Source organism: Anguilla rostrata, chromosome 4 (genome assembly GCF_018555375.3).
Source record: "Anguilla rostrata isolate EN2019 chromosome 4, ASM1855537v3, whole genome shotgun sequence".
Classification (NCBI taxonomy): domain Eukaryota; kingdom Metazoa; phylum Chordata; class Actinopteri; order Anguilliformes; family Anguillidae; genus Anguilla; species Anguilla rostrata.
In genome coordinates, this window is record NC_057936.1 from 16,042,537 (window position 1) to 16,063,214 (window position 20,678).

Genomic DNA, 20,678 nt, shown 5'->3' on the forward strand with positions numbered 1-20,678 from the left:
GGTATATGTTTCAAAACATTGGTTATCATTTTCTTTTGCAGGGACAGCTTTTTGTAACAGACTTGTATTGACATATATTCCTTGTGGCTATTATTAGCTTGAAAGCAGACAGAAACATGTAATGCAATGGTTGCCTTAAAAAGAACTGTGATAATGGATTTTCAGGTATTCTTGTCATGTGTGCCATTTTTGTACGGTTTATCTTTCAAATAAACCTCTATATAAGAATTCAGTTTTATACGAATGTGTCATTCCTCATTTTAAGAGTTTCATTAGAAAGAGAAAATGTGCAGTTCTTTTTACAATCAATCTAATATTCATAGCCTGCTCCAAAAATTATAATTGATAATTTGGACCAGGTGGTGTACCTGACAGGTTTTGATATCGAAAGCAGCAATAATAATATAAATAAATACAATAATTATAACCTGCATTTCTATGGAGATTTTTGAGATCACATATTTTGTGAATATTCATTTTGCATGTTTGACAAACAGCAAAAAACCTTTTTAATAATTGTGATTGATTTACTTTTTACCAGTGGAAGTGTACAATAAATCTGTATTCTAGCAGTTTTTTGACAATAAACTGTTTAAAGTGCACACTTTTCGAAGTCAGAAAACAATTTTTCAGGCTCTGGAGGTTAAAAGTTGTATATTCCTTAATTTACTCTTCAGAAAATGAAACCATTGAATGTAGATGAATCAGAAATATTTATTTGCTCAAGGCCATTTGGAGAAAATGATACAGCGCATCAATAGTTCAGCATGTCATTGGACACAGCGTATATATTGTCTGGCTGTCACATATGGGATTTTACAAATAATTACACAAAGGAGTAAAAAAGGCATGTGCATGGACAGGTCCTACTACAGTAATCAGCAGTACAAAACATTTGTCTTTAGATACACACCAGCATCGTATGTTCCTCTGCTGCTGAGAATTTCATTACACAGTAGAATATATTATTTTTCATTTTGATGTGCATACCCGGTAAATTGGCCTTATGAGGCTGATAATATTAAACAAGAGTAAAGACCTTCAGGATTTGAGGCCTCTAAGACCTAAGCTTGACACTGACACTTGATGAAAGGACAAGCAGCTGCTGTTGGCAGGCCCTCTCAGTGAGAGATGTGTATGCAGGATGGCAGAGGGTGGGTCATCAGTCAAAGGGGATGGGAATGGATGGGAGAGCTATGGTCTCTCTTCCCAGGGATCAAAACCATGGGAGACAGGGAGCAGAATGGAAAGGGTGGGGGGGAGGGGCTTTCCCCACTGTACGGCTCTCCCCAGAGTCCAGCTAATGCTTATGACGGATAAGAATTGGAGGAAGCACCGTGTCACAAGGTATTAGATAGTGGGAGTAAGGATGAATGACTGAAAAAATACGAAATCCCCCAAAAATGCCAAACACCCTTCTTTCCTCTTACCCGTGATATGCGGTATCTCGAGAAATCAAATTGGCCTTTCAAATTGGCCACTTGAACTAGATGCAGCCGCCAATGTCTTCTGTCAAGCATGAGTAGAACTGACGGAGAGGAAAAAATGTCTCTGACTGTTCCTGGCGTTTGGGGATTGAAGCGAAGCTGAGCTATGCAAATCTCTTTTGGGTTCACACTTCATTCGTTCTCTTTCTCTTCCCTCCCACTTGTCTTTTCCCTGCTTCCAAAACACCGCAAAATGGACTGACCAAGCTTTAGGGGACAAATGTGAAAAAAGAAAATAATTTATCAGTTACTAAGCACTTGTAATCCTGCTGTAAAGCAAGGCTTGCAAATGAGATTAGAGGGTTTAGATAAGGCATTTCCCCCCGCGCCAGCATCACCCTGTCTCTCTTGTCTGGTTGGGGAACTGGGGGGAGCCAATTCCTTCAGTCAGTGGTAGGATCTATTGTCTAATTGAAAGGGAGAATGATGGCGTTCCCAGATGGATTCTCCGGGAATTTTCCAGGAGATATTTTGAGTTCAGTTCTGTCTCTCCCTCCACCCCCCCCTCTCTCTCTCTCTCTCTCACTTTCATGTGCCTTCTATCATATTTTGCTAGGAACACAAATCGTGTAAACATGTTGAAGGGTATAATAAGAATAGTTGCACTATAAGATATCTGCCCTTTGCACACAGGTCAATTTTGTGAGGAGCAAGTATTACCAATAGATGCATCAGAGAGAGGAAAGAAAATCTGTATTAGAAGTGTTCTCTGGCCTCAGAACCAGTATGGTGCACGTGTGTCTCACAACAGCATTCTCTGAACTCTAGGAAGGAAAGTTTCTTTGATAGTTTCTCCCGGGAGCTCAAGTGTTCTCAGTAATGCCTCTCTCTCTTTTTTATCTGGTAGCATCGACTTAAAAGGTTCCTCATAACACCTTAAAGGTTTCCGCATAGCAACGGCCCCCGGGACCCCTTAGGAGGATCTCGGAACAAAACCTTTTGCCGCTTAAAAATGGCGGTTTCACATTTCTGTTCGCAAATTGCGCGGCCAACCCGCTTTACTGTATATTCTCCTGAATTGAGCCTCACTGTTTCGCCAGCGCAGCCAGATTAGGACGAAATGAAAAGGGGTTTTATTTACAAAAAAATGTCTGCAGCACCATCAGTTGCTGAAAAACTGAAATTACCTTCAGCTCAAGGTCACAGGCAGCTGTTTTGCTCCTCTTCAGATTTAATGCATTATGCATTCTCAGGTCCCTGTGCTTAGACTCAGTTGCCTCCTTTTTTAGGAGGGCTCCAGGTTACGTGCAATATGAGGCAATCATTTTCCTTCCCCCTTCCCTGGGCTGGCCCTCGCCGCAGGATCATCGCTGGCACAATAACACTAGCGCATGGCTTCCACAGCTCCTCGCCCCTGAGCCAAATTCTGCTGCAGCCATTTCCTCCACCGCCGCTGGAACATCGGCGTCCTTGTTTCGGTTCCCCTGCATTACCTGCGGCACCATTTCGGCCCTGCTGTCTCCAGGCAGACGATTCACCTTGAAAGTTTAACAAAGCACAGAGAGCAACCAGGAAATAAGCTGATAGGAGAAAGAACCTGTGAAATGCAACACTAGGCATTTGTCTGCTTGCACTTGTTGGACGCTCGTCTGCGGTACAGTTGCCGCCAGCATTGAGTCGTGGTTTTGTAAATTCTACTCAGAAGTTAGTTGCAGGTGCAACTCTCTGTTAGGACAGATGAGTTTTCCCCTTGTTGCAAGTACTTATCCTGCAATTAAGTACTCAGATGGAAGCACTGACTATATTAGTGCTGAGTGGTTAGTGTTTTTTGGGTTTGGTTCGATTTGATTCGGTTTTGGAAAAGAATCACGGTTAGATTTTTTTCTTTTTTTTTCATACATACAGTACATATACTTCTTTAGACAAGCTCCAGTATCATCTGTGTCTTATGAGTATTGGGTTCTCTGTGTTTCCAAACTGTCTCGTAACTTGCGTGTGTGCAGGCACGATGGAATGTGGCCGTTGTAGATATTGCGATGCTTATTTCTGTGCACACTGTGTTAAATAATGTTTTGCATAAAGAGGATTGTACATCTTTTTCTTCAGGCAAGTTGAAGAGTGATGTTCAGAAGATATTTGGTAGATGAGACGAGCGAAACAAGAGGGCATTAAATGGAAAATGAAACAATGGTAATTTGTTGTGCAGAATAAAATATATATGTTTTAATGCACTTCCTGTCTCATTGACAGATTAATGTATTAAATAACAGTGCGAGACAGACAGATAACTCACCCCTCCCACCCCCACCTCCTCGGTTGACAGTTTGTCAGCACTGCCCCTGCTCTGAATACAGATACAGATCATTTTGTTGGTTGAACAGATCCACACAGTGTTGTCTCTGTGCACCCCTAAAGCACAATACACCATCATCCTTATTAGTACATGTGATGTGTGGGTGAGTGTGCCTGCCACAATTTTGAGTTCCCCAGTTAGGAGTAAATCCTTCACAAATAATTTGAGAAAGGGGCCTCCTCTGTGAATGCGGTGTCACACTCGCGGGCATAAATAAGCAAACCGTGCTGAATCTGCGTCACCATAAGATGCACAGATGGCTGCAGTGAAAATAAATTTGGAATCATGCACACTAAACCCAGTGGGGATGATATGCAGGGGTGCTGTAATTATTGCGGCCACTGACACCCAAGTGCAACCTGGCCAGATTGTCCTCTATGTGTGTGTGTGCGTTCTGGTGTGTGTGTGTGTGTGTGTGTGTGTGTGCGCATATGCATGTTTTTTCAGTCCTCAATGAAAGAAACAGTGAATGCGTGCAGTGTGGTGATTTATCTCTACAGGGTAATTATTGCCGCTTGAGAACCTCTTCGTTAAGGCAAGTGGAATACGCAGTGTGTGCCTACCTCTGGATGCGATGTGTGGCTGTTTTCTGTTCGGCTGCTGGGAAAAAGCAAAGACAAAGTGCTTGGAAAGTGTGAGGTTACTGTGCTGTGTGCAGGGGCAATTATCGGTCTTAACTGAGAAAGAGGACAGTGTGTGAAAGAGAGAGATAGAGAAAGAGAAAGGGAGTTGACAGAGAAAGATGACAACGCACAAACAACTGGTCTGCTCACCCCCAAGTTTTACTCACTTTGAAACATCCCGTAACGCTTCTAAAATGAGCGGCTTTTACTTTTTGCAAAGCCTAAATACTGTAACACAGTGTCAAATATTCCAGCATCAATTTGCGATTAATTCATTGAGCTGTAGATTCAGAGGATTGTTGTCCTTTCTGAAATAGCATTCACATTTTTCAGCCTTTGTGAAATTTGAGTGCAATTGAGATTCGGCAAAGCTGATGCAAATGCCGTCATAATAATATACAAGGTTACATGAAGTTCAAGTGGTCATTTAATGGTAGCATTACATCACTCGTACATTACCTGTGGCACCAGGAGAGCACTACAGGGGAGCACTATGGGAATGGTACTGATGCAGTCCCCTCATGTTTCTGTTCACACTGCCCCAGCCTTGTGGCACTGCACAGGTGGACAGCGATACCTTGGAGGCAGCATGGTAGCTGATGTATGCTCATTGCATACAGTATGAGTAAACAGACTTGGACTACTGAATGTGGAGGTCGAAAGGAAACCATTTTTTTCCATGCCACTGACTGATTCAATTTAGTTTTGATCTTGTAGATGGGGCTCCACTGCACTTATCATCTGGCTTGCTATTGTTATTATGAAAGAATATGGGGATAAGATTATATAGGTCTGCATGGTAGAGAGAGAATAAAACATATTTCTGATGACCTTGCATTGCCAGGTGCATTTTAGAGCAGAAACTGTACATGATTGCATTAATAATCCAATAGTCTCTTATCTTTCCTTTGTTATAAATCACTGCTAAAACACATTTAGCACTATGCTAATTGCTAAACTAATTTCCTTTTGCTTAGCCTCATTATTTATAGCTTCACATTTTCATGTTAGGTGCAAGGTAAGTATATTAAGATCGGGAAGGGAATTTTAATGAAATATTTAATATTTTACAATCATTGAAAGGTGTGGCCGCTTCATAATCACTATGAGCAAAAAAAACCTAAAAACAAAAATCTCGTATTATATCAGCTGACACATCGCTTACAGTAAAAAGGGCCTGTGGTCGCCAAGGTCATTTTGCTGATTTTGCTTTTGCTCTCTCTCTCTCTCTCTCTCTCTCTCTCTCTCTCTCATTCCTCATAGGTACCACTTGCTTGAACGTGTGAAGAGGCCAATTTTGAAGCCATTGACCCTACGTCACTACTGAGGCCACGTGCAATGCTTAACGCTTCATCCCCCCCAAAGTGACAGGAATCACCCTTTGACCTGCGCTCAGAGGAACATTCATCGGTCCTCCAGACATTGCACGGGATTTTTGGTGTCGCCCTCATTGTCATTTTTTACTTTTTCTACGGAGGTGACTTTTTCAGTCAGGGCCCAGATGCGGTTACTTGGCCCACCTGTGTGCAGCTTGGTGGGCGTGGTGACTCTGCTGCTCCCCCTGTGGGAGGTGGGCTGCTTGGAGCTGAGCGCCGGTTCGAGACTTCGGCCCCTGAGGGGTCCCAGGGGACACGAAGGTGCCCTGCGGAGGCATAAACGCAGCTGGGTGTGGAACCAGTTTTTTGTGCTGGAGGAGTACACAGGGAACGACCCTCTCTATGTGGGCAAGGTAATGCTATCTTCATTTGACAGGCTGGGATTTGATTCTGATCCATGTGATTCTGGGGATTGAGGCTGTATGCTGTGTGGGCCATTGAGCGTACGGATTAAGGAGCCTGAATCAGAGCTGAGCAGCACTGGGAATGTCGTGAGAACGAAACATTACACCAGAGATTCTCTACTTTACATTATAATTGCGCTGCAGTATTCACAACACTCTACTTAAGGATACTTTAAGTGCATGGGAAATAGGAAACAGTTCCCCAAAGAACTGTATTTTACAGAGAAATTATGTTATGAAAGCTAGGCTTGTGATTTGAATTGACTCTACTGTGACAGGCACTAGTTTTATCGTCTCTGAAGACACAATCAGAAAAGGTTAACGGGTATCTGCTGTCTGATATTATTCGATTAATATTGATATTTTCTGACTGATATTACAGTAAACTGTAGGTGTCCTTAATGCCAATTATCATTGGAGCCTCTATCAATCATCAAGTACGGTTAGCAGCAATAATTGTTATGCTACCATTTACATAATGGAATACAAGTTGCTGGGGGGCTTTCCTTTAAAAAATAAAATAGTTCAGCACATGCAGTGTTTTGTAAGCGGTGTATAATGTTGGGTAGAGGGATCCCAATTGGCTCACTTGGCAAAAGATCTTCTTCTGCGTTCAGACAGTTCACTGAATATTATGCATAGGTATAGCCTGAGTCTGGTTAAATGTCATTAACCGTTAATTGTACACAATTGGCTTCATCCTGTTCTGGTAGGATGGGTTCAAATCAGGAAGTGTTTTTTCATTTTGTCCCTTTTGTAGCATTTCAAATTTGCGTGATGATTGATCATTATTGCTGATGACAGGTAGTTTGCTATCAATTTATTATTATATATTTACATATTTCATATGCCATACTGTGAAAGTTGTATGCTGTTCAGTAAGCATATGGATCCTGATTGTGTCCATACTGAGGCCCAGCTTTTCAGAGATACTATGTGTGGTGTATGGTGGGTGAACACTGTAGCCAGTCTATCGCATGGGCATTGTTCCATGACAGGAATATATTTCATGCGGTTGTGATTTTTTTTTTTTTTTCAAGTGAGATTGTGGGACAACTTCACATGTCACAGTGTGAAGTGTAAAGACTGGGGTTACACACACACACACACACACACACATGCACACATTGACAAAGACACAAAAATCACCAGAAGTTGGGCTGAATGGAAGTTCTGTTTAAGCATGATTTTCTTATAACAAAGGTTATTCTGATATCTGTTCCAGGCAGAAGGTTGATATTCAAACATACCCTCTAGAAATGGATGGTTTTCACAGGGCTATTATCCCCAATACATTTTATTTACACCTTAGTGCCTAGCCAGTAGTTCAACATGTTTGTTGTAACTATTTGGTGTACTCACACAAGCTACAGAGGCTCTGATATGAACTCAGATTAACTTGTTTTCCAGTTGTATAGCAACACATGGAGCAGCATGGAGGCATTTCAGCACCATAGTTAAAATGGACAGCTCCCCTGTGGTTCTGTGCCTAGTCAGTTGTTCTGCAATGTAATGTAACCAACAGTAACAATACAGTGTGGACACTATTCATTTATACAACACTTGTGAGCTATATTGCCAATTGATCGCTATAGTTATGATGAAGTGTACTCTCACATTTTGTCTTCTTATAGTGAAGTGTTGAAGTTTCTTTAAAGTTTTTAAGGGCTTTTCTCTTCTCTGCTTTTGAAAGTGTGTATTCATGAATAATCTTCAGAATTTATCTGACATGTATACCAATGATGTGTTCCAGTGGTGTTACTAAGGCGTTTTGGAGGGGGGGGGGGGGGGGGGGGGGGGGGCGTCTGGGCAGCTGAAAGGCAAGCCAGGGCTAATACAAATCTTGATAACACTGGCCCAGCCACCCCCTCACCCAAAATTATTTTCTTACAATTTTACATTTTACAATAAAGAAGACTTATAAGCCACTGCATGTATTGACCTAGCTCCCTCTTTGCACCTCCAGGGAAACATTCCTGGCCCTGCCACTGATGAGTTCAGACCAAAACGGTTCAACCTCAATAGATTGTTAATGTGATTTAAGAAAAGAAAAAAACTGAATAGTAACTACATATCCAAGAGTCATTTCACATAAACATCATTGTGCAGCATCTTAATCTCTAAAAGAAAGGGTAGCATATGTCAATAAACAATGAGAATATGTTGTGTAAACTGCAACTGTGGCCATGCCTTAGCTCTCTCTCTCTCCATTTCTCACAATTTCAATTTGCTTTATTGGCAGGACAACGACAGTCATATTGCCAAAGCAACACATGTAAGACACAGAAACATGGAAACCACATAAACAACGTGTAACAAGTATGACCCACAACACTATAATAATAATAATAATAATAATAATAATAAAATAATAATAATAGTGTTCACATAGTATAAAAAAGAAACAATAACATTAAGGTGTGAAGATCAGAACAAAAATGATATTACATTTATTGTAATATAAACAAATATGTATAGTGCAGGTTTAAAAAAAGACAAATTATGGTAATTTACCTTTTTGAACAAAAATAAAAGTAAAAATAGGTCAATAAATGTATTTGTTAAATATGTATAGTTGATGCCGAGAGAGTTCTCTCTCTCTGTCCCTTCTGGGTGTGTGTGTTTTCTCACTCATTAGTTGATACGGCTGCTTGCATCGCAGGGTGTGTCACACACACCTGCTGCCAAACTGAATATTGAATGCAGTGATGTGTATATCAGGTGTTTGATCTGGGATTAAATGGAGGCAGATGTGGAGCTGGGCTCACTGCCCACTCTCAGGCCCTGGGTTGGGGAAAGAAAGGAGCAGCCCAACCAGTCACAACAGCAAGGCTGCAAAATTACATTTGCTTGTATTATTATCAATGGGCTATTTATTAATAATCAAGTTTTTAATTTATTTACCGTTTATTGAAAAGGGACAGATTCATGGAGATTGTAACTGAGGTAATTGATTTAACATATATACTGGGGATATATTTCTTCAGCGCTTCTCAGGAATGCATTCATTTATGAATGAAAACTAATGTACTGTAGGCCTCATCTCTATGAACTTGTTGCAGGAAATTTCTTGAAAGGACATTGTAAAGAAGAAGCTGCTCCGATTATAACATTACAGCTGCTTCCACCAGTGTTGTTTGTTAATGGTTAATTGTTAAAATAAGATAATGGTTAGTTATGGCTTCGGTACATTGTCTTGCTGTGTGAGTTTTTGACCACAAGTATCTACATTCAACAAAGAATTGTGACCCACTCAGAATGAATTTAAGCCAGTAATACTTTGTCATCAATCTGCAATGGTTGGGATTTTTAAAATGAATGATCAAATACAAATGACGTTTATTTAGGATTGTAATAATTTTAAAAAGACTAAAAGATTAAAAATATCCGAAAATGCATTGAACATCTGTATTTATATTTAACTTAGAATCTAAGGTTTATGTAAGTAATATGCCAGGGAGCATGTCGTTAGCACAGAAGGAATTTACACTCAGTTTGTTATGACAGTTCACTGATTGTATGCACTTCCCATCCTGTTTAGCAAAGTCCATGGGGTGACATATTTAAAAACATGCGTGGGCTTTTTCTACAAATGTCAATATATTTAAATTTGCAGTTCCATTTACATGTTATATGCTAAAACACATGAACATGAGATCTACAGTAGGCTGCACATTACATACATAAGTCGATTCTTGAATTATCCATTGCATAATTTCCTCTCATGTACTGCTTTACAGTCATCACAGTCACTGTTGCACACACTCAATCCATATTGCAGCTCTGTTAGTTGCTCCTGAGAACTACCACATGTTCTCTCATGATATTGTTAGAACCATATTGCACAATTCATCTTTAGGAAGGATACAGTATGCACAAATGTCTTAAATGCGCTGAACAAAGCTATTTCGTCAAGCGGTTGTACATTTTCAGAAGTAGCCTATGAAGAACTATAACAGGCATAGTAAATAGCAGCTTTGATTTACTGTTGCTCTTCCCACTGCTGTTTCAATAGGGCTTGCAGGTAAAGAGCACCTAGCGTGTGCTGCCCTCTGTGTGACTATCAGTATTTTACCATGAATGTATCATTTACACGTGTAAGTAATTGGTGATGTGTTAGCTTTATGAAACATTTTCTGGAAAAAAACGCCAGTAGCGCTCGAAAATACAACCCAAGGTAAATGTTTTGTTTCGTACACCAAGCACACACCAAGCAAATCCACCTTGTGATGCTCATTATGATTACTTGATGCTGTACACCCAGAAATATATTTTATTTGGACTTTATTTTGTAATGTACTACCCTAATTGATGTTTAATACAGGGGAAGTGTACATGTGTACATTTTCTTTGAGTTCCATTACCTATATGCTTAATTTGTTGGAATATTTTTTCATTTAGTCGAGAGAGTCTGACAAGCCATCAATTCAAGATAAATTCAATGCACATCACAGGAGCAACAAAGACAAAATGCACAGACACAAAATATAGGCTACTTTTACCTATCCCACAATTTAAATACCCACAAGTGGTCATCTTGTGGTGTTCAGACACACTTAACATTTTGACTGTGAGAATTACATGTTTTGATGTTAGTGCAAGATGCCAGTTTTGTAAGATGAAATGATTCAGGAGATTCACTTAATTTTCTAGGCTGTACATGGCTATCTTCATTTGACATGTTTGGCTAAAACATTTAGGGATAATGTAATGCAATAATAAAACAGGTTTTTAGTTAAAAAAAAAAACATCAATACTTGTCTTTAAAGCAGCAACTTTATGTGTTTACTGTTCATGCTGCCAAATGATTAAAATTAACTAGTTAATCACAGGGTTTGCAGTGATTATTAATACATTAATTGACTAATTAATTTGTGGATGAATTCTGATTAATCATAATTTAATTTACTCAGATAAAGTCCTAAATAAGAGGCTGAAAGAAAATAATAATTCAAAAGAAATAACACTGTTCAATAGCATCTTAGTATCAAGAACAATGGCAAACATAATGTCTGTTATTGGGATTGACCTATGAATGGAGATTTTCACCTACAGAAAACTAGGTTGAACTAAAAACAGAAGAACAAATATGGTAGTATAATGTGTATGAAGTTCCTTATAGTTTTATAACAAAACTGTTCACTTGAGTAATGACAGTAGTGAAGGCTTCATCCCTCCTATGGCACCATTTTGGTCCCTTTCTCCTGAGCACATCGCTGAGACAGATGAGATTTTTCACACTTTCCTTCTGTGCATTATGCCCAGGCAGTGAACAACCAATCACAAGGGACTGTGGTGACAGGTGTTGCCAGGTATATCCTTGCAACGAGGGCCAGCTTTACATATACCCTTGCGTGCTTTGACCACCACTATAGCGGACATTTCCCCATGCTGTTATTGGGCTCTGATTTGATCCATACACACATCAGTGGTCTCTTTTTCATTTGAATCTGACTCAGGTGAAACCAGCAAAAGGGACCTTCTTCAGTGCTGGCTGTAACTGGAGAAGACTTCACAGATGGCTGCCATTTAGCACACCCATCTGCCTTCAGTATGTGGGTGGGCCTGGACCACACCTCATCGCTCTGACCTTGGCAGACACTTCAGGTCCTTTAACCTGGGGTCCAATGCTCTTACATTTCCTTCCCACTGCTGTCATAAGCCCGGCAGTATGTAACCTGGCATTCACGTCTAACAGTAAACATGGCTTTCCTTATCTGTAAAATGCCAGAGGTCTATTGGCATTCAGTACGCATCTGAAAACCGCTGGCATCACAGAAAACCGTTAACAAAGCACAGATACTGTGCTAGTTTTACTTTGACCAGAGGAATAAATCAAAGCAAGGCATCTGAGGAAGCAATGAATTGGTGTTGCCTCTCAGTACGGTGAGGTTTGCATTTATTGGATATGTTTGGTTATGGTTATTGGTTATGTTTATTCATATGATTACTGCAACATGATGTGGTAGTGAAGAGCCAGACTTTCACGTTATGGTACAACAGAGATGGCAGGGTTTTATTACTGTGCATGTAAGGCCTGAGCACAAGACTTTAAGTTGCATTTAATTTTCATTGAATTGAATGGACGAGTGTGCACAGTGGTAGGACTAGATCGTAACCGAAGGTCAGGTTCGATTCCTAGGACACTGCGTTGTACTTGACAAGTACTTACTGCATGCTTCAGTATTCCACTTATAAATGAACATGTAATGCTAGTAATAGTTGTTAGTCTGATAAGAGTTGTAAATGCTGTATGTTGTAATGTAATGTACATCAACCGACATTCTTATTATTTCTACTTTCTTTCGTATTATTATTATTATTATTATTATTATTATTATTATTATCAGTATTATTAGTATTATTATTATTATTACCCTGGGATATATTGATTGAGGGAAACGTTTTCATGGAAAGTACAGCCTGAGATTTACTAAAAATATTTTGTACACCCTGATGAGATCATTTGAAATGCATATGCCAGTCAGAGCTTATCACCATAAAGTTGCCTGTTATGATTTAGTAACTACAATGGAAAAGGAAGTGTATGGTTGGACATACAAACCAAGCCAATGGCCTTCCCTAGCATGTTTAGTAAACTGGTACATCTACCAAAATACTGCCCCTGAGTTTTATATTCTGTACGTCCTCCAAAGATGCTGTATGATACACATGCATTCTAGAATCAGCAGCAATTGTGATTTTGGCAGATTATTGATATGCATGCCAAACTATCTGTGAAGAAAAACATTGAGCCTTATTGATTTGTAAGTGCATTATCCTTTTGAAGTCAGACAGACATGAATGAATCCTGTGCAGCCGTCTCTCAACAATGGTGTAATATGTAGCCTTCTCTCAAACCCTTAGGTATAATATGTAGCTGAAGATATTCTCATGGTCCTTCTGAGGCACTAGAAAACAGATCTTGAGCCTTACCTTTGATTTCTGCCACAGGGCCCTGCTCTGAAAACCACTGCAAGCTCTGAATAGACCCTGAACTCAGTAGGTGGGAAATGATGAAACCACCTCACCTCTATAGAAGCCTTTCCTTCTCTGGACAAAGTCCTGCTGTCAAACACACTGCGGTCATGGCTACACCTTTGTGTCAGAGGAACCGGGGGGTATCATGCAATGACATGTACAACAGAGACAGTCTGATATGGCTTATGTTTAATTATAGAACTATGGTCCCATGAATAATAAAATAGCTATCTTTAAGCTACCGGAGTGGAAAAATATCCTGTCTCTATGGGAATCAGGAAGGCTAGAAGAAAAGGCATAGGGATCCATCTCATACACCTTTATTATGTGCCTTCAAATACCTGCTGATTTTTGCTTTGTGTCCTTCATTTATCTTGTGCTGCGGGGGTGTGGCAGGAAGGGCTTCGTCAGTAGAAGAAGGTGACACAAAATAATAGGAAAGAAAACGATCTCATCTCTCAGGCCAGGAATATCCTTTCACAGCTAGGCGGTATGCTCGCTTCTAACGTTGACTGTCAGATTTTGAATTTCGGAACCAATGCCTCATTATGGCCGAGAAAAGTGTGCAGTTAGCCTGAGGTAAGTGCACTGACCTCAAATTCTGCTTCTGCCACAATGTGCAATATGATGAACCACTCATACGAATTGAGGAAAAAGTTGCTTCCATAGTTACATCTCCCGTGAGTGACTTCATTTTAATCATATTAAAGTGTTCATTTATGCCATTATAAAAAGCTGTACATTTACCTTTTCCAAATTTATAAATAGAAAAATAATTCATAACACACATTTCTGAACAGGGGAATTGGAGGACTGAGAAGGCATGTTTATACTGTAATTCATAAATTCACCTTTGCCACCACACATACATCAACCAAATCAGCAGTCTAGGTAGCTTGCTATCTGGGTTTCCAATCTGTTGATATGTGGCAGCTCATTTTGTCATCATGCCTTCTACTACTTCCCCCAGTGACAAAAAATAGCTTGCCAGCTAATTTAATATCCATCTGATAACCAAGTAATACCATACCATTTTGAACCACTGTGACATTACTTTTCAAATCATAATGTATTCACACTGTTAATCAGTTAACCTAGCAAAACAATCAAACGATTTGTTCCCCCCTGCACACCTTTACATTACTCCTAGCACATGTAGCTCATACAACAAGCCCTGATGCAAGTATGGGGCCTATACAGTGAGCAATGAAGCAAGTATACATATAAGGAGCTGTAAAACAATTTATATATATATATATATATGTGTGTGTGTGTGTGTGTGTGTGTGTGTGTGTCCATATAAACGCTTGCTATTGATGTCAAGGTCTTCAACTACTAATACCAAATCCTCCAGCAGTGGGCAGTATAAGGATAAAGTTTTCAGAGCAAAAATAACATTCAGAATCTTAACAGAATAACAAGAGTTTTCCTTGGTTCTTTATATACAGTATAAAGATTAAAAAGATATTTTTATTACATAAGTTTTCAAGTATTATTTATGGAGAGCATGCTTTTTGCCTCATTAGTGTGACTATGCATTTGTTCTGTCTCTGCACACACATGGTTCACAACATCTAGTTACTTTATTTCTGCTCACTAATGCCCAGCATGGTTGGGTGGAAGCTGCTCTGTTGAGTGAGTGATCTGCAAATCCTTTTTGAAGTATACATTTCTAGACTTCCCAAGAACAACTTCCTGAGACCGAAGGTGCTTTGAACCATGCGAGCATCTTAGGTGATGATTCATGTGAGATTCTTAGGTTTTACTAGGTGATGATGTATGTATTTTTTTAAATGTATTTTTACTGGAATCATTGTGCTTTTTTATTTTTTATTTTGCTTTTTGCAAAGCCCCCGCACAGCTAAACATCTTTCCTCTCTGTCTGGATGCTCAGACAGTGTCCCTCTCTGACCCATAGTTGGATGTTCACGTTCCAGTGGACACATTTTCTCCTCACCCTCAGGCAAAGAGCTACCACACAGTGAAGGGTCACCACCACACACAGCAGGCAGCACCTCTGCGCTGTGAATAAGTTATTTTTAGTCTTTGATTCGAAACAATGAAAAGAGGAACAGACACCAATTAAAGTATGGACTTTGTACATTTTTCATTTTGTTTTTGTGGTGCACTCAGGGTCTATCAATGGGCTTTCCCTGCAACACTGCCGTGTATCTATTCCATTTAGAAAAACATGTTATGGGGAAAGCTGATAACCTTGCTCATGGAAGCATGCCAATGAATATTCCTTAGGTCTGACATTTTCTCAGAGTGAAGAAATAGTTCCTGTGCTGACACAGGAATAGGTGACATGATTGTGAATTTCTAAGGAGGTTGTTTATGCCACCTTCGTCTTTGAAGAAACATCATTTTTGAATTGCCCCAGATTCCACGTGTTAATTAAATTGTGAAGTTATATTTAGTTTCTATTGACTGAGTGTTAATTTACACAACAGTAATAATAGCACCCGAAACATTTATGAAATCTTGAGATATAAATGCATGCGTCTGACATCTACATAAATACAGAGGCTTTCTATGTTTATTATTGTCTTCCGTTGTATTATTGTTTTTATTATGACTATTACTGCTGTTTTTGTTATGCAGCTGTCTTTGTACCAATACATTGCAAAATGATAAAGGAGAACTATAGTTTAAATGCAAGGATAGTTGTGCCGATAGTCCAAGTTTGCAGGTTCCAGCTAGAATCAAGTTAGGGAACACAGACACAAAAATTTTCTGTCATTGGTAGATGGTTCATTACACCTGTGAGAGGCCACATGGAAAAGGATACTACTGGCAATTCCAAAAGCTACAGAATGCCTGACTTGGAAAAGTTGTTCCTGTGCCAGTAGCCAATCATATACTGTATCAGGAGAGGACATGAAGGCACATCAATATATGTGATGACACTTGCCTATCAAGATGAGAGTGATAAACATGTTTATGTTGACTATTAAGTGTGTGATCTTATTGGAGTACAATAAAAAAATGTGCCAAGAAATGTTTTGGTAAACACACAGATATGTGCATATCCCTGATAATGATCACAGAACCGGTGAATACTTTTTCACACATTTGGGAACTTGTTAGCTATTCCACTGCAGGTGAGGAAATGAATACTTGCTAATAGCCCCTTTGATCATTTTGTAGAGGAAGGGTAGAAAGTCACTGGGAAGTTTTTATTATTTTTTTTAAGAATGACTCAAGCTTGAGCTAGTATGTGAATAGTGAAGGAACAAGAATATGAGGGGGTAGCAGTAAAAGCTTGGATAATTCTATACAGAATAAGATCTTGACATGTTGGTGGGTGTACATGATTGGATAACAATGCATATGTTAGAATTTTAGAGAAGGTTGCCCATGAAAGGAGACTAACTAACTGTGAGGTTTTTTTTATTTATTGGTGAGTTCATTCGTGGGGAGAGCAATTCTGATGAGAGGACACCTGGTTGTAAAGAAAATGTGGACAACAACACTTTGTGAGGGGAAAAAGGCAAAATTGTCTGCAGTGAGAACGTGATTGGGAGGAAGACAGCGAAAAATAAATTGCTAGCTGGTAGGCAGAAACTAAGTGAGATATTGCATGTCAAAGATGACCGAGAAAAAGAAAAGGGGTGAGAGGACATATCAGTATCAGTCTATACAGTAATCATCACTTTTTTAACATGGACTATGGACAGTATGAAAAAGTCTAACTAAAGATCTTCTGGGGTTAGCAGCATTTTAGCAGTAGGCCAGAAAGCAGCAGCTGAAATTCAGACTACAGTCTTGGCTCACAAGAGAATTTAGGAGAACAGCAGAATGTAAGAGACGGTCAGGTGGTGAGAAGTGGTGGTCATGGATGAAAGGAAGGAGATTGACAGTGTGGCTGAGGCTGTCAGTGTGCAAAATGTCACAGGAAGTCACAGCTCAGGATCGCTGCACATGACCGGGGTTTCTGTGTAGGATTACTGGTGCGTCATCATCCAGAAGAACAGAGTGAAAGGCATAAAGCTCATCACATTATATACCAATAGATATTTTTACTGGTTTGGTGATATAAGGAGCATATGAATCACGTGAGGATGCAGCCAAGGAAGATTGTGAGGAAAGGAATAAGACAGCCAGGAGAGAGGAGCACAGCTGTGTGAGCTGGTGACACGTGACAGAGGGGTGAGCAGCTAGACTCTCCCCTGGAAAGAGGTTTTCAGGAAAGGGCCTTGTCCACATCTCAGTGAGAGCATGGCCATTAAGGGGCTTGTACTCCTTCCTGCCCTCAATTAATCCAGGAACGACACACGCACCTTATAATCACCTCATACCAAAAACTAGCCAAGAGCCAGTGCCTTTGAATCCATCTGCATCAATCTCACCAGAAGCGAGAATTTTGTCTTGTTGAATGTTGATTGACAGCCCTAACTCCTCTCGAGTGAGAGATTGCAGGCACAGTTTGAAAGGAGTAAGTAAGGTTAGAATGATGCTGCAGGCACTGACAGGTAGGGCTGGGATGACAGAAAAGAGGGCTGGGATGACAGAAAAGAGGGCTGGGATGACAGAAAAGAGGACAGAGAAAACACATTAGGTAGTTTGCACATGACCAGAGGGAGACTTTTTAGCAACTGTTTCCTCGAACAAAACATTGGGCAATTTGTTCGAGGAAACATAAAGCCTAAAACTAGGAATGTCAAACCTGTTGTGAATACATTCTATTATTGTTCTATTAATATGTATTCATAAAATTGATACATGTAATGAAATATTGGCAAATAAATAATGCAATGATCATTCATTGATCTACTCAATTTATCATCAGGTTGCTACCGTGTGCAACAGTAATGTAGAAGTTAATAATACACACAGGCACATACATAGATATATATTTTTTCTTTCTGAGCAATTATACATAATGATATGAATATTTCAACAGTCAGCCACACAATGACTTAGGAGAGTGGCAAATTGGTGGCTAAAAATGGGTCGGATTGATTCATTCTGCCTAGACTGTCAGCAAAGAGGGGAAAAAAAGAAAACAAGAAATGTTCGAGCTCAACCAGTCCTCCTCTAACACTTCACCGAATCACTCTTGGCTTTGAGGGCATTTCATATTGCTCAGTTCCATACATCTGCCAATTTGTAACATTTTCACACTCACACCTTTTTTTGAGTTTCCTCAGCTGCATCAGTGAATCATAGACTGAACGGGGAAAAAAAGAAAAGAAAAGAAGTCCATGCCATAGATCCACAAGATAGCTGTCTTGGTGAAAGAGTGGGTTTCCAAGGATGTGAAGGGAAATTAATTTTCCTGATGTCTGTGGTTTATGGCAGGCTATTCTCAGTCCCTGTCCTTTCCCTCACAGTGTTAACTAGAAGTGAAATATCTGTAATTTAATGCAAGGCCCCAAATTAGTGGAATGGGTGTGTTTATTGTTCGGTGGAATATTTCATGACAATATTCCTTAAGTCGAACACATTTTTATAGGGGTTTAGCTGTGAAATTAAACAAGGCTTGCCACAAATATGCCAATAAATATCCCAAATGCGAATTAGAAAGCAGCCCTTATCGTTACCAATAATATAACATTCCTCTTTAATTTTTTAATTCTGAAACATATTCCCCTGTCAACATTACCAGTGTGAAAGCATGCTAATTGATTTTCTGTGGAGAATCAACATCGCACTTTTGAATGTGATGCGCCTGCTTTCGAGCCATTTTATTGCAGCCTGTTTATTTAAAGCTGCTTTGAATGGGAATTGGTTTTCAAATAAAAAAGAAAATAACTCTTAATGAGCTGGCTCTGAGAATGCTGCACCCTAATTATCAAACCACTTCTTCAATATGAATACAATCTCTATTAGGCCATGCTCATTAGGAAAGGTAGACAAGTCTTTGGCACCATTTGAAGCTTGGGTATGGTTCTCAGCTTTGTAATCTGTTTACTTTGTCTGGAAAATAGCAGCTTACACTGAAAGGCCAGTGGTCACACTTATGTTCCATCCATACAAAAAGAACGATAGTTCTTTGGAGAATTTTAAGCTGTGGATGATTTTCACAGACTTCAGTTTGCTAACTCGATTTGTCAGTGATAGAATTTAAGTTAAGGAAGGAAAGAATAATATGAAAACATGGACACACTCCAGCATTCAACAGTACATGTCATTATATTATATATAAGTGCAACGGAATTTCACGCTTTGTGTACGCATTTAGCTTTATATATTTCTGGTGGAAACCAGGAATTTCCACTCCTGATTGCCAGCTCAGTTGTGGGTGGATTCAGATTTCTCATTCATTACATTTCAAATTTGCTTTCGTGTATTTAAAGGAAACTTTCCAAATAACATGTGGGCGGCTTACAATTTCAACTTATTTTAAACTGAAATCCTGAGATGCTGAACAAATGTAATAGGTGTATCCAATTTAGTTTTCTTGAATTATATTCATGTGCAACATTTAAATTCAATGGTTCCGACAAAGTTACACAGTTGATATTTCAATTAACAGGTTCAAGTAGTATTTGTAAGAATAATGTGCTTCATCTCGATTATAATTAGTCAAATGAAGTACAATCAAAATGGTTACTGCTGCATGCATTTTGATTAATATCAGGTAGATTTGGCTTTACTAGAGGGATTTCATTAAATAGGCAACAGTTGACAGTTGGTATCTAATGTGCCTGCCTCTGATTTTATCTCCCCTTACAGCTCTGTGATGTCTTGCTGCAAGTAGCCAAATTCCTGTTACGATACTGTATATGCATGTCTTGTATTTCACGGACAGCAAAGAAGAGACAGAGGGTCTAGTTTGGCAGAGCATGTTCAGAAATAGCTGCAGACAAGGGGAACGAGACTCTTCTGCGAGACTTTCTGAAGATGTCACATTCCAGAAAGAGAGTCAGCTCTCAGCACAGTGTCAGCTCTGCTGTCAAATGGGTTTGCATTTTTCTGCTTTTCCTTTGACCAGGCCTGTGTCTGAGTGTACTTGAGTGCATGCATGCTCATATACTTTTTATTGTCTCTTGCTTATGTATTTGTTCAGTGGCCAATGAACACTTCTCTGCTTATATCACCATTTCCTTAACATTATGAGGTTCATATGAATGAATATCAAATGAATATTGGCTGAGGTTTGAAGCAACTGTACTTATATGAGCTAAAGCCTGACACAATTGAAAGCTGCTGGTCGTTCTTGTTAAGTGCTCCCTTTTTGTACTCATTATCATGCAGCACTGACCTCGTCTACCATGGCTCATTGAGGAATTACACCGTCATTTATTGTGCGAAGGCAGACTGAGGAGAAAAGACTGCAATCACCATTGTCAAGCTGTGTATATGCTGGAGAAAACTCCCTAGTGATGTGAACAAGCTGTTGAAGCACAGAGAAACATCTATTCAATGGCCTGGATTCAATCAATACGTGTCCCTTAACTTTGACTTTCAATAAATGTAAAGTGGTCTTTTTCTTCACAAAGACAATTTGGCAACTTTTAATGATCACTGAACTTGTCAAACTGTAGTTTTGAAGAAAAAAAGACATC

At 39.5% G+C, this 20,678-nt stretch overlaps 1 protein-coding gene across 1 annotated transcript in view; it reads left to right on the forward strand.

Moving 5' to 3' along the window:
* LOC135252643 (cadherin-7-like) overlaps positions 1–20,678 on the forward strand; it is an 86,992-nt gene that overhangs the window by 5,331 nt on the left and 60,983 nt on the right. Inside the window, exon 2 of the mRNA XM_064330963.1 lies at positions 5,667–6,132. Coding sequence (XP_064187033.1) covers positions 5,905–6,132 — 228 coding nt within the window. The 5' untranslated portion in view covers positions 5,667–5,904. The remainder of the gene's footprint in view (positions 1–5,666; positions 6,133–20,678) is intronic.